Below are 15,731 nucleotides of genomic sequence, written 5' to 3' on the forward strand. Positions count from 1 at the left end.
GTGCAAACACTGAAGACAAAGTATGGCAAATGCTTAATAGATGAAATATACTGCATTAATGTGTGTACATGTCTATATTTTATAGTTCTATTGGAATGTGTGCGTGTGAGTACACATGTACATATATTATACAGAACTTATATTAGAGTCTTCAAAAAATTGGGGCTATTCTGTTTGTGCTAACAACTGGACAGAAGCTAAAACCAGCTAAACTTATGTGAGACACTCCTGCTTGACTTGATAATGAAGGATTAGGCAGAAGTTAACTGGTATCACCCATATCTTCTAACAAAACATTCTATAATCTACTCCCACTTTCCCACTTTCCTGTGAATCAATGTAGTTCGCATCAAACACCTACTTAATAAGGCTACTAAATCACTTCAAAGGACAGTCTTCAACAAAGCACATGGGGAAATATGTAAATTTAAGCACTTAAAGCTCTTTCAATGAGCATTTTTCCAGTAGCTCTTACAGATTCTTACCAGCTCTTGTGTATCTTCTGCTAATGGCAAAAATGTAGCTTCCAGAATAGCAACTTGATCCATGCTGAGCTTCTGCCACAGACTAATCAGCATAATCACCAGATGGGTGGCACTTTTCAACCTTGTGAATGCCTGGAACATGTTGGCTTGATTTTCTTCTGCTGCATCTGCTAGAGCTATTACCTGCAAAAATTACAAACATCTGTTAAGTATAATTTCACCATCCGTGAACACTCAACACTGAAATTACCTTTGGCACACTCTTGTTTTCCTTTAGAAGATCCTGAGGAATTCTGTTTTCCATAAACACAAACCACAGAGTATTAAATGAGTTATCATTTATCTAGGTTTTTCTTTTGCATACCCAAGGCAATTGCAAGTCTATATGGCAATAGGATTAATCTATCTAGTACAATCAGTGTAGGAAGGATTCTGTTTAGAGCATATTCTTAAGGCATTCCTGAAACTGATCCCCATCGTATCACATAATACATAACAAACTAACTTTCAGGTTTATACCACACAAGACACTAATCCCTATATGACCAGCAAGCCTACTGTATTAATCAAAATCAATATATTGATTTTATGCAATTAAAAATGCAGTATATAATTATTTTCATATGAACATAACTGCCATGTGTTATTTTATTAACTCTCCAGTCTCTCCATGTTTTGCACTAGTTGCTTAAGCTTTTATGCCAAAATGTAAACATTCTCAATCATGTGTATGAAGGCAATACCACTTTAACTGCCAGACATTATGAAAGAATTTTCAAAATAAAATAAAATGGCAGATTCACGTCTTGTAAGATGGTAAGATAGTTTTGCTGAGTACTTCAAGATGGGGAAAAACAGAAGAGCTATTATATGCTATTCTACTCAGTTCAGCAATAACTTGTCATTGTATATAATATCATCCACTCACAGCATTACAAAGATTGGTATTTTGAAAAATATTGCTATAAATGTCTTCTTTCTTGAAATAAAATGTTTAGATATTTTCCACCACTGGTGAAAAGTGAAGATGACAGTGATTTCAGTATGCAATTGCTGTCATTTCAATATGACAACAAGAGATTTCCATGGTATTTGCACTGAATTACTTCAACTAAAGGAAAGGAACAAAGGTTAGGGGTTTATCGGGGGGGGGAGCACAACTTACAAGACCTGTTCTCATGAATGCCACTACATCTTCATGTTGCCTGAATAATACTTGGCTTACAGCAGCACTGATTATCTTCATTGCCATTTAAATCAACACAAAGCACCTCCCTCAACCACTTTCTCCTTCTGTTTATTTACTGGCAAAATGGGGTAATAGGTGCTTGACTGGAGTTTTGAAAAGCCTCACAGAAATGCAGTTAAGGTGTGATTAGTATTACAACAGAATTTACTAAGTAAAACTTGCAGAGCTTGATCCATTAACATTTGGCAACACCAGGAAAATGAAAACACTAAGATGCATCTTCAGCCGGGAAACAAAGCCAACCAGCTGTTAGCATTTGGTGGAGGAAAACTATTTTTAATCTGCAACACTGGCATTAGAGATCTGTGTGTGTTCCCTCCAAGCTCCCATGTGACCAGGAAGATAAAGAAAACATAATTTTAGGGAACTATAAATATGAAACATTTCAAACAAAACGTGTTGATAGCTTTTGTTTTAGATTTTGAAATGTAATGTTTCCAAATAAAATGGAGAACCCACAGGACATTCATGAATCCAAACACTACATAAATCAGAGCCAAGTAACAAAACAAAACAAAAAGCCCAGCTAATCATGCAAAGGAGAAGTGAGAAATTAATCCCAAATAGTGAAAACCAACATGACATACTTTGCTTAGAGGAGAATAACAGTATCAGACACATCACCTGATATAATCATGCCTGCACTCAGTTTGCTCAGACCAAAGCCCTGATGTTCTTCATACCTCCTGTTCTACACAAGTGGAGTTAAGTATTGCAGTTACTTTTCAACAGAGTCACGGGTGACAAAGCTGCATGACAAACACAACACTATGTAGTACTCTACATCAGTTGCATCTGACCACTGTCACCAGTAATTGTATGCACTATACAGCTTCATCTTTCTGAGGACACAAGCTCCCCTCGGTCTAACGGGGGCCTTCGAATATCTAATCACTTTTCCTGTCCAGTATGCATTTGAGAATTTTGGGAAGAAAAATATGTTAAGATAAATTTAACGCACTGATGACATTCATCAGTATGCTTCCTATACTATCATTACTGGATGAGATAGTGCAATGGATAAATTCATAATTCCTGGAAGCTGGAATAAATGCAAGCTAGCTGTATTCTATTATGGATAATACTCAGCTAATACCAATTTCGCTGACGAAGCAGGCAAATACAGTTGCACCTAGGTGACAACTACATGAACACCACTTACACAACAAAGGTAACGGACACCTTCTAGACTGAGTCATTAATGAATTCCTAGGCGGACTCTCACTCTGTGCTATATTTCAACTTACACTGTACTGTATACATCAGAAATTGCATAAAGCAAAGTAACTGACATGGCCTATTCCTTAAGGATCCTTCATTTCAGAATTTGCTTTCTTTCCATTTTATAACCATAGGCTATAGACGTAAGACTAATATCCTCATACTCCCAAACAATACCTAATGCACCAAGCCTATTAGCTATTTTGAAAGCAGCTTCATAAAAAACCCTAAAAAGTTTAACTATTGAAGTTTATCTTTGGTACAAAATTCTACAGTTCTGAAGGCACAATAATACAAGACACATTATACCAATGACAGGCCTAAGTTTTTTGCCGTCTTTGAGTGTTGCAGGTCACTGAAACATGTAGCAACTAAATCTTTACATGACTGCATATAGAAATTCTACTTTACACTTGCAGAGAAACCAAAGAGGGGAGAAAAAATATTTTTAAGTACATATTATTCTGTTAATAGGTGAAGAAGTGATCTAATCTAGCTTTCAGAGATCTGGAATATGCAAGATAATACAATATGAATTACCATACAGTAACATAGGCACACACAGTCATTGTAGTTTTTAAAAAGCCTATACCACAGACAGAAAAAAGGTTGTCAAAACAGCACCCTTTGAAATATGCTGAGAACTGAAAGACAAAGCAATGCGGAAAGCAGCTGAAAGACAATGAAGATACTTTGACAATACATGGTTCCACAGTAAATACTTAATATGAGGGGGAAAAAAGAAATCTTTCCTCAGAGGAAAATTACTCTAAACATCTCCCAGGACATCAGCTATAAATTTTAGAAGCGTTCTGGGGTTCTTCAAACACTTGCAGAACTTAAGGATGAGTAAGTTTAAACTCATTACATTCACATTTTTAATTATTTCATTTTCACATGAACATTATCTCTAATTGTATTTTACAATAGTTGAGGGAAGTAAAGAATCCATACCATTTGCAAACTGAGATCCTAGTCTCTTCAGATTCAGTTACAGTTTCTCCGTGATTTCCCAACTATATCTTCAATTATCACAGCAGTTGTTCAATCTGTTTAGTTAAGATCTATTTTATCATCTTTGTAAACAGATAAAAAAAATACCAAAATAAATTCTCTCCATGTCTCACTTTTTCACAGGGTAGGTTGAAAAATATATTGCAACTGGCAGTGCCAAGTGTAGCTTAAGATGCAAAGATTTTTAGACAAACTGGAAACTATCAAGTAAAAAGTCCGTCTATACTGCATAAGGCCTGTCATTGCCTAATCAACATTTTTCTTTCTCCTTCTTTAATATCACAAAGCTTTCAAATGAAGAAAACTAAAAATAAGTTTTTCCAACTTTCTTTCTAAAAGCAATGGAAGAAAGGAAAGAGGCTGATGCAGGAAAGATTTAAGGGGTACTGGAATGGGTTGGAAGTACAGTATTGAATATATATTTTTTATAACTGACCAAAACTTGCTTTTCATTTACAACCTTTTTTGCTTAAATTTTTCTGACCAAATTCTTGCTCTATTCCAATACACCTACCTACAGCAAAGAACAGGCCAGTTAAGTTGTTAATGAAAGCATGTTGTAAAAAGAAAAGAAAGAAGAAAAGAACTATTCTCTAAATTAAGATAATATTTAAAATTTTTACTAAATTTCATATTCACAGTTGCAAAGGCAGAGCTGAAATCTAGAAGTATTTTTACAATCTTGAGAACTTCACCCCTCAACACTATTACCAGGATTTGACTGCAAAAATTTCCAAGCATAGAGCATTTCTCATGTTTCCAGCCTTAAGTGTTCAAGCAGAAAGTTTTCTCTCCATGCTTATTTCATTGCTAAGACGACCTTATAAGATGTCAAGCATTTCAAAACTGTAAACTAATGGTGATTCAAGTTTTAAAAACAATCAGATTTCTCCATTGTTAGTGCTTAAAGATATTTTTTAGGGCAGCGTTTAACATTCAGCAACAGCTTCGAAATTACTAATCCCTCTTGAAAAAGGCTTGCAACATACCCACTCTTGTATATTCAGACGAGTTCCTTGGGGCAATAATGAAAATCACTCTCCCAGGCTTATTCCAGTAATACAAAAAAAATACAAACACAACTCCAAAAACACAAAATGCCTTCTTATTAGCTGGCTAGGAAGTTGAAGAAAACTTTGAAAAAGTAAAGGGCAAGAAATGAGTATGAAGTTCCAAGGACCTTTCTTTTGAGTCAGTAGTATATTTTCTTGGAGTTCCTAACACCATTGGGACTGAAGACTCTCACAGGTTTTATGCCATATTCTAAAATGGACAACAGGAAATGTGACTGAATTTGTTTTTTTCTTTAAAACAGCCAGTAAAAACATAACTGTCCACCACTGGTGAAACTTTAGCCAACTAGTCTTATTCTCACCTAGTTCTATCACAACGGATTCAGCTTCTAATGACTTTGAAGCACCTTCATTTTTAGCAGAAACCAAGTTTGAAGACAGCAGAAGTTTGGCATTTAAGGAATACAGAATCTCTTTACATTTCATCCATAGCACTTAGGAGCAAGTCTTCTATGCAAAATTTGTTAAAATATGAAGAATAATATCAGAAGTGTAATTATTCTGAAATGGAAACAGGGATGATGAATTATCAAGACTCACATACTCCACAGTAAATTAATCCATAATCAAAGACTTTATACCTGGTTTCAAAAGAGCCATTCTATACATAGTTATACAAGCAAAAACAGAGATCACAAGCTCACAGGTCTCTTCTGGCAATCCTTCTTATGGAATAATTTATTGCAAGGTAGTTAATTGATCCAAACCCTTCCAACTGTTTTTGAACAAAATTAGCAGGGTTTTAATGCATTTAAAGCAGAAAAAAAAGAGAGCTGAGAAATGCTAGGATTACTGCTTGTTCCTTCCTGTTGCAACAGGACATTTACTTCTACTCTATTTCACCCTTTCCCACATTCACTCATTTTAGAGAAGGAAATACAACTCAGTTACGAAATCTGTAACAAGATCTAACAGAATACTTTTTTGTGGTTTTAAGAAGTCTCCACCACATATCCTAGTTCACATAGAAGCATTTGAAGTCAAATATTTTTTTTCCTTACAAGCCCCTTTGTTTACCTTGCACACATGGCATGCAGCCGCATACAAAAGCTAAGACACCAGCAAAGCAAACCTTTAAAACAGGTAAGACAACATAAGTTGTAATATCAATTTAATTACTAAAATCCTCAATATTTCTAAACTTTTTTGAAACGGGCAATTCTCAACATAGTTTACAAAGTAACAAAACAGTGATTAGCAGCTTGATTCCCTGTGCAGACCATCTCACTCAACAGCCATTGTGCATGCAGCTTTTGACAGGTGACTAAAGCTTTATGGAATGCAGGCAAAGAGATCCATGTCAGAGAGCGATCTTTATCATAAACACTCCATCACCAGAAAGAATAACCGTGTCACTCCCACAACGGAGCACTTCTAAACGCTGCGGCGCTCCCACAGCACTGCAATGGGTACGTGAGAACGCACGTTGGGATTAACTACCTCAGGCCACAATTATCTGACCCTTATAAGAATGCCTCGGCTAGTGCTAACCATGACGGCAGTTTTAAAAACTGTGGCATAGGCCCACTGTGATGACAACAAAGCATCAATTCACTAGACACCAAACAGTCAACTTTCAAGCGAAGCCCAACATGACCTCAATGTGAGAAGACAGCAGAGACGAAAGACATTGAAGCATGACGACCCATGCTTTATTCTGGATGCACTCAGCTACCTCCTGAAATTCTATTGCCTCACTTGAACATGAAATTACTGATCATCACAAGTAATTACTATAGCAATCTGTGCCTCTAGAAATTAGAACTGCCAGATTAAGGAAATACTCAAGGTTGAGGGAAGTTGTGTGGTTTTATTTTCTTCTATGATATTTCTACAACAGAATTATCGTTAACAGCTCTACTACACCTTTCTAAATTGGAATTTGCCATGAAGCAGTATCATCTACAAGCACAACACAGGATACCGGTTAAGATGGCAATCAATTCAAACACTCTGTAAGAGCCAAATGCATTTACTGTTTAAATTCAGAATCCTCTTTTGAGACTTCACATATATCAAAGGTGGGTCTTACCTCCACAAACCAAAGTGACCATGGATTATTACCATGGAGAGATATGCTGCATCATTTATTTTATTTCATTTTAAGAAATAGTGACAATGATATTAATAAGAAAATCTTTTGGAATAAAGTAACTATCACTTCAGCTATACAGAGACATAGTAGTATGAATACGGTCAGTTCAAAAGGAAAAAGGTATCTTGACCCTTTTCATTTTTACTCTTCAGAACACTCAATAAGAAAACAGGCTATTACTTTGTCTTCACAAGTCCCTCTTCCCCCAGCTTTTATCTATACCACTATACTCTAACTAGAAATTTTTTTAAAATTACTGCAAAATATTTAGTGAGTTCAGAATCCCAGGCACCTGAATACATTATCAAAAAGTACTTGATTGTTAATACATTTAAACACAAATTAAAACCCTGATAGATCAGTGTCACCCTGCTTGGTAGGAAATTTCTGTGTTGTCTGGACTAAGTATTTAAACAAGCTATGTCAGTAAAATCCAAGCACGAAGACCAGCTGGTTAGCGCTACGTTAAACGGGTATGATCTAATTAAAGGAAGCAGATTCAAATTCCTGTAAGCCTAAACATGCAGCTCTTCATATGCATAAATCAATTTTGAAAAGTTTTCTGTCTTGACAATACCAATGTAGTGGCAAAAACCTGCTTGTTTGCATCACTGTTGACAGTTTACTAGTTTTATTTAAACATGTCTTAGTGTGTTATACTGCCATGTATCATTATCTAAGCTTCCTTGATTAAATCCACGGTAACAGAAAAGAAGAATTCCTGTTGTCTCTGGTGTTCCATCTACAGTAAGGATTACAGCTATAATTATTTTAACTTGATTAATACACTTCCCTCTATTTGCTTGTTTGTTTCTTTTCTTTTTTAAAGGGGTTTAGCATTTTTGAGAAGCCAGATAAATTAATATGGTCAACAAGAAGAATACATAGAAGAAAATTATTTAAATACCTGACACCTGACCTCCTTGATAGCCTATCCACAAGTAAATATTGCAGCCAGTTTTGCATGTGAGTAACTGCTTTTTATTTGGTACAACTACTAAATACCAAGATGGGGCAAAAAAAATTTTCTTGAAGGAAGGCTACAAACATATTCCAAAATACATATGATACTTTCCAATACATTTAAAAGCAAGTTCTACATTATAAAATGCAAATTGACAAGTGGAGTTATAAAATTAGTAGCTTATCTGAGTGAAATAACATCTGTTACAAATTACACAAAACCTAAGAAGCCAGTGAGTTACAATGAATCCTTTACTTACCCCTTCAAAAGAAAAGCTTCATTTAAACATAGGGATGTGCTAAATAATGCACAGATATGTCATAGATTCTCTGATAGTCAATGAATATTGAAGACAGTTTCACTGAAGCTGTGGTTGAATTGGCAGCAATGTACAAAAAAAATGCAGCCTAACATTAGCTAAATAGAGACAGAGGGGTGAAGAGCTTGGTTTATATCACCAAATATATAGTCCTATGTAATGATGACCAAAAAAATTTTACAAGAAAGGAACGAATTTTAAACAGTGAAGTCGCATGCTTTGTATATTGAAATAAGCTGTGAACTTAAGTAGTCAGTTTAAAAAAACAACAGGGGCCTCGTCCTTCAAATTTCTAATTGTATTTCAGTCCAATAGGATCTATGGATGGCCAGGAAATCAAGAGATACCCATTAGATCCTACTTCTGCAAACATTTATGTACAGTGAAGCTCACGGGTAAAATCAAGGATTTGCTAACTCCAGTGGGAACGTGGCATTGATTCAGTAAAGGCAGGATTTCACCCTATTAAAGACCACTACTCTCAGTGTGATCAGTCATATGCACCTACTGGGAAAAAAGCATTTGCAGCATGTTAGATATCAGGTGATGAGTGTAGTTTTACAAATCTAGAATAAATCCACAAATCATCACTTCTCAGAAAGTACATAGTAAAACACATCTAAATCAGGCTCATCTCATTTATATTTTATTATAATAATGAAAAACAATAAACATGTTGACAAACACATCTTAAAAAGGTTAATAAAACCAAATCCAACTAACACATAATATCTATATTTTTCCATCTGTATAGATGAACACACAGCCATTCCAGCAAATTCTATTCCAACACCTTTAAAAATAAAGGTATCAAGGTCAAACAAATCAGCAAGCCAGTCAAGACAGTGAAGTTCTAAGCTAAATTCCAAGCCATTAAACTTGCCCACCCAATCCCACTTGCAATTTTGACACTTCTGCTTTATACTGAACCACTTGAGGAAATTTCCAGAACTCCCCATTCAGGTTGAGCTAGCATATAATTTTAAGTGATTAGAAAACATTGTGGTTGCTAACACAGTGTCTAGGAGTAAAAGTAAGACTCAGAATAATTCAATTAAAAGAATACACTCTGGAAACAAATTCTAAATATAGCAATCACAGAAAATGGATGGCAAGCTAATTAGAAGCTCAAACTTAACTACAACACTTACTTTTCTGTTTTGAGACACTTTATAGAATTTCTCTATTATTAGTAAAATCTTGAGAATATGTGCCAGTACATTTGGAAATAAAACAGGCTCTCAAGTCAAAGCACAAAGGTCGCAAAACATACTAATTGTTTGCTTGAATACCTTGTCTTTGAATTACAAGTTTTCCATAATTTCTTCTATTTTTTTTCTGAAAGAGACATAACAACTTCAAAACAAAGGAACATAATGATGAAATGCAGGCTTTATAAAACTCAGTCAAAAACACAGTCTTTATAAAACTTGTAGAGAATCCAGCAGAGATTGGAGTTCACTAGGTTTTACTGGATTTACTAGCAAAAAAAGAAAGATGGTTTCAAAAGAATCATTTAGTGAAAGTAAAAATTCATCATTCATGCAAGGTACCACAACAGTAAGTTTCAGAAAAAGTAGACTCTTGCATTCCTCCACAGATGAAGTACAGCACAGACCACAATAATGCTTGCGCCACAACAATACCCAGCAAATATCTTTTAAAAACTTGAGCTGCACCCTACTTCAAATGATATTCAACTTTTATGCCAACAGTTATTGCCATACAGATGTGTTTATTTTCAGTGATGTAGACTTCATTTTATGGGAGCAAGACAAGTATTGATAGACCAAAAATATCCTATTGCCAAGTCACACTGCAGGTGGACTTAACCCAATAATGAAGAAAGAGCGAGCTTATCATATCCCTGCCTGGGACCCTCCATCTATAGAAAAAGAAAGAAAACAAAAAAGAAACCACCTGAAGTAACATTACAGTGTATTCAGTGGCAACTCTTCAGGTGGTGATGAAAAGAACATATATTTTTGGGTCACCGAATTTGTTGTGCTGCAGATAATGGCCAATGATGCTCATTCTTCTGCACACCTGGAACTGCACCTTCTAACTCTCTTCTCTCAAACTGACAAATTAAGAAAATTCCCACCTGAAACACCTTGCTAATTCACAAGCACAAAGCCCACAGGAACAGAACCAGGTGCAATTTTCTTTACATGCACACCTGCCCTAGCGACACAAACTCAGGCAGTGCATTTTGCCAGTTAAACCTAAGAGTTAGAACTTCAGCAGAAATCAAAAAATAAAACCCAAATAAGCAAATGTTCGTCCCCCAAACTGGTTTATCTTATGTTCAAAATAAGACAAGCTGCAAACCCAGTAATTATTTTAGTGTGTAAAAATAATTTTATCACAGAATTATTCTGACGAAGTAAGTATGTCTCACCATAGGCTATGGAGTGGTGTCCAATAAAGTAAATGCCAACGTTATATATGCACATACATATTTACAGGATTGGGGCTTTATTATTAATCATAACAGTCTATGTTGTTCTGCTGCTGCACTTTCTAAATATATATGAAGCTATATGGCTAACATTCATTTCAAAATACATTATTTAATGATGTACTTATCTTTTAGCCTATGAGAAATGTCATGAAAAAACAGTTCAAAATTGGCAATATAGGCAAAAGTCCTTCACTCATGCCTTTGGAAATATGACTTTTTCCCTACTTTCAGTAGGGCAATTAATAATTCCACTCATAGACCACATTGTTGTTCTTTTCCTTAAAAAAAATTAAAAGATAGAAGAGCAAACAGATTAAAGAAACTCCTTCCAATATGTTTAGCACCAATTCTCTACTGAAAGAACATCTGTGTGGCAAACTTGCCAACTTTTGTGATAAACACGTTTTTGACCTAGCCTAACTACCTATGTACCCTGGTATGCTGACAGAAAAGCAAGACAGTTCAGGCCAACCTGGAGTTAAAGGAGAAACAATCTCTCACCTTCAAAACAGCTTTGGAGGCACACTCAAAAAGATTCAAAGTTCAGTTCAACTCTACTTACTAGAAGAAAGCCATTTTTTCCATTAAAAAGTGTTAAACAGCCTACCATGAAATGCACAAGAATTAATGCATTTATATTGCAGCTTTCCATGCAAACATCTCATTCCTCAACTTCTCCTTTATTCTAATAGGCAGCTGAGTCTATGGAGGAGATGGGACAAGATGCGTAAGGTCATCTTTAAGTCCTGCTGACTTAGACTAAGATTCCCACTGGGGTTGCTAGAAGTAGGGTAGCAGAAGAAAGAGATAGCAAGTGTCAGGTATGCCTCAGTGTCTGAAATGTGATAATTAACCTTGTATCTTTCTGTTCTAAATCTAAATCATTGTCTGAGCAGAAGTTTATGGATAGTTCTACTGCATAATATTTGGATTACCAAATAGTACCCTCAATTATGTAGAGCAGGAAAGAGCTCGTTTTTCAAGGCTAATATATAACCACACACAAACACACCCCACTAAATTAGTAACAAATGCTCTTACTGATTTTGGCTGAGATAGGCTTTCTGATAAGAAAAGGTTTTCCTTTCAAAAAAAGCTCCATTTGAACCCTTGTCTTGTTCCCCTGATGTAATACAGCTGAAGTTCATACCCTGGTTCAGTCAAATCTAATAGTTTTAACTTAGTTTCAACCATTACTGGTAATAAGATGTATTTAAAAGGTTATTTGTGTTTGCTTTATTCTATTGCATCAAAGTTAGGAAAACACATCTGGGTAGCGTACATTCTAGCCACACTGCAGACCAAAAATCCAGATAAACGTTTTGTCTAGAAGGATGACTAAGTTGGCCAAATATCAGAACAAATTCACTTTGATGTTTTCAAGTTGGTGGAGCTCAGAAACATGACCTAAATTATACAGTTACATCCTCTGAAAGGGTAGCAACCATGTCTTCCTTTACCATCTGTTGGGGGGAATAAAAAAAGGCATTCATGATGAACGATGGTAGAATCTTAACATGAATAAAATGGTAGGAACCTAAGGAAAAACATTTCTCTACTTTCACGCATATTCATGAATAGTTCCTATTCATACCTTTTTCAGGACCATCCCCAGTGCTTGCCTCCACTGTTACCAAAATGCCTCGGAGTCTGCTTAGGAGCCCATAGAGAAGGATGGCATTTGAGATTCACATTGCAGGTGCACACAAGCTGAACTCAGACTCCATTGACAGGTTCCATGTAACCAATTCCCTCAGAGTGATGCTGAGCCACTTGTCAAATTAATGATGAAAATATATAAAAATAGATAAAACCTCTTATCAGGTGTAGAACTAACTTACTGAGCTCCATCAATCACATAAGAAAGCAGACAGCTGGCATCTTGTTAAACGATAGGACTGGACAGAATTACTGAGCACCATTCCTGTGGGAAGAAGTACTAAAGAAAACCTGCTGTGCAATGAGAATATGAACCAAACATTACGTTCTTTTCTAAATGGAAAATTCCTAGGGGAAAATATAAAAGAAAAATCATTTCCCAAAGGGATTAACTCCATTGCAAAGCTTACCATTACAGGAACTGGAGGAAGAAATGTCTGCTACCCTCACAGAGCAAAGAAACTATGAAGAACCAGGACAATATGCAGCCTTGCTTTCTTTTGGAGCAAATACAGGAACATAGCTGTTTAAAACAGGGTGAGATCCACAAAAACAAATTCTAAGATGAGGTGGCCAGCTTCCCTTAATTTCCTCTATAAACTCTGGAGGGACCATTGCCTTTTTTTTTTAACCACAGGAGGTATCTAACTTTCAGTGCCTTTGACTCCAGAAGACTCTTCTTTCTCTACATTGACTACAGAAGAATTCTAACTTCTCTAGATGAAACTGCTTTTGTGAATCTCATTCACCCATAGCATGACAGAGCAAACTCCACCTATTCAAGAGATATGCATAGATGATCTTAGCAGTAAATACTGTAATATAGCATATGAGAAATAGTATCAAAGGACCATTTCATCTTAGAGTCAGTCTTCATTCTCAATAAATGCCTTTCCCTTAACATTATTGAAATAAGCAACTGAATAACAGATTTTAAGGAAGGTGTTGCTATATGCTTAAGTACTCCCGTATAGATGTATTCTTATGCCTCACCGTATTATACATCAGGACTCTCTTACAATTTCTCCCTCCTCTGTACAGTTCATCTTTCTTCTTCCTTAAAAACAGCTATAAAAGTTGGAGGACATTACAAATTTTAATTTTTACAATATTAGCTATCCTTAATACAGCATTTGTAGCTATGAGTTAGTGATCATCCTTAAGTACTAATGAGGTAGACTAAGAGCAAAATTTTTGTTACACATATGCTTACGAATGGCATTTTTCCATTTTTCCCCAGTGTTCGCAATACTTCAAGACAAAAACAAAATATAGAAAACAGCCAATTTCATGTGATCAGAATTTTTCAGACTTCCATTAAAACCGAAGTACTGAATTCAAGGGAAAATTTTGAAAAATAGTAATTTAACACTGCACTGAGCATTAAAAAATCTTGTTTGAATTTTTTGTATTTACAAATTAACATAGCATAGTGAACAATTTTGTAATTTATATGTTGGTAATTTCCTACACAGACACACTTCGTTAATTCTACATGAGGGGCATTTCCAGCCTTTCACTACCATTTCAAGCTATTTCCATTACTTCCTAACAGGGAAGTCTTTCAGTTAAAGGTACAGGTTCTTTCTCACATCACAGACAAGGATAACTGTACACACACTGAGGTTTCCTCAACTAGCAGTTTGACTCCCTCTGTACATACTCAGTTGAGAAAGCTTTAGCTACCACTTTACAGCAACTGTACATTACAGTCTGCACATCACTTGCTTGATTAGCATTCCTTATCTCAGTAAAATGACTGAACTGCCAACATAAAGAGCCACGGTAGGTGAAGTAGTTTCAAAAATACATTAATAACCTGCATCCCTACATTATGTGTTTCTGAAAAATCTCACTCTTCTTCAAAATTATGCATCCAGAAAGCAGCTATCATTGCTTTATTCTGTAGTAAAAAATAAAGCTATCCCCAAGACTGTCAGGTCACTTGGCACTACTCTAAGCCTGTAACAACCACTTAAGGCAAGAGAATAGAGCCATGACTACACCACACCACTCACCAGCCCTCCTGTTCTGGACATCAGAGACACGCCTCAAATAATTCCTTAGGATCAAATACAAAGCTATCCATGATATAGTTAGGTTCCATTTTTCGCAACTCCTGTTTGGCTGGGACAATCCATCTCCTGTAAGTGACTACAGAAGTCTACCCTTCCTCCCTCTATCCACTTCTCTTCAATATACTCTTGAAGGACAATAGGTGTCTTGAGGTGTGTACATATGGAAGGCAAGAATTCTCAGAGCCAGGTCTTCACCTGACAGCAAAAGCGTAACGTCAAGAGTAAATTGAAAAAGGAGACTAAGAGTAAGCGTGTTACATACTGGTATTCACCACAACTTTTTCTTCCACATAGTAGCACAATATTAAAGACACAAAATTCCCAACACTTTCCCTTACTGTGAACAGTAACTTCTTTTAAATCTGCAAAAGCAGCCAAGAAAGTGGTCCGATCTAAATTAAGCACAGACATTTTTGTTCCCTTAAGAACAAAATTTTAGTACATTTGGTTTTGGATTCAGCTTGAAAATTAAATAATTCTGGCTATAAGTAAACTAAAGCTTTACCTAGAAACTGTTAAAAATATTTCTTTTCCCCTTGAAACAAGGTATTCCAACCTAAGTCTATATACCACATACTTCTGTTTAAAATGTAAAATAGAGTTTAAAAACAATCAACATAAACCCAAAGCAAACAAGTACCCTTTATTTGGGGCTTAGGTGGTTAAAGCATCAAGTTTAAGAAAGGACTGATGTGAGAGTTGCTGTTTGCACCCTTGGGGGCCCATCCACAGAACACAAAATGCCACTACTTCAGCTAACATATGAACAAGGACAGCATCTAAACACCACAACATATTAAAGTTATTTTGTTTTCCATTTTCTGTGCCACAGGTAAGACATATTCCTAGTATTAAAAAAGCTACAGGTAAACAGTATTTTGTGATGGAAGCAAGTGCTTTTTGAATACTGTAAATAAGGTTATTCTCTGTTGGAACCTGAAATTTTATCACAGGCAACAGTATGCTGAATTCACATACCAAGCAAGTTTTGAAACAGAATACAGTACATTGTAGACTCAACTACAATCGGCATCTTTACTGTAACTAACAAAAGCATTAACAAGTATGACTTTAAAACAACAGTTTAGAATACACCTCACATGCCTCTGG

At 35.7% G+C, this 15,731-nt stretch overlaps 1 protein-coding gene across 1 annotated transcript in view; it reads right to left on the minus strand.

The window, feature by feature from the left end:
* BBS9 (Bardet-Biedl syndrome 9) overlaps nt 1-15,731 on the minus strand; it is a 301,703-nt gene that overhangs the window by 167,490 nt on the left and 118,482 nt on the right. The window contains exon 20 of the mRNA XM_059819084.1: nt 486-668. Coding sequence (XP_059675067.1) covers nt 486-668 — 183 coding nt within the window. The remainder of the gene's footprint in view (nt 1-485; nt 669-15,731) is intronic.

Source organism: Gavia stellata, chromosome 6 (genome assembly GCF_030936135.1).
Source record: "Gavia stellata isolate bGavSte3 chromosome 6, bGavSte3.hap2, whole genome shotgun sequence".
In the NCBI taxonomy this organism is placed as follows: Eukaryota; Metazoa; Chordata; class Aves; order Gaviiformes; family Gaviidae; genus Gavia; species Gavia stellata.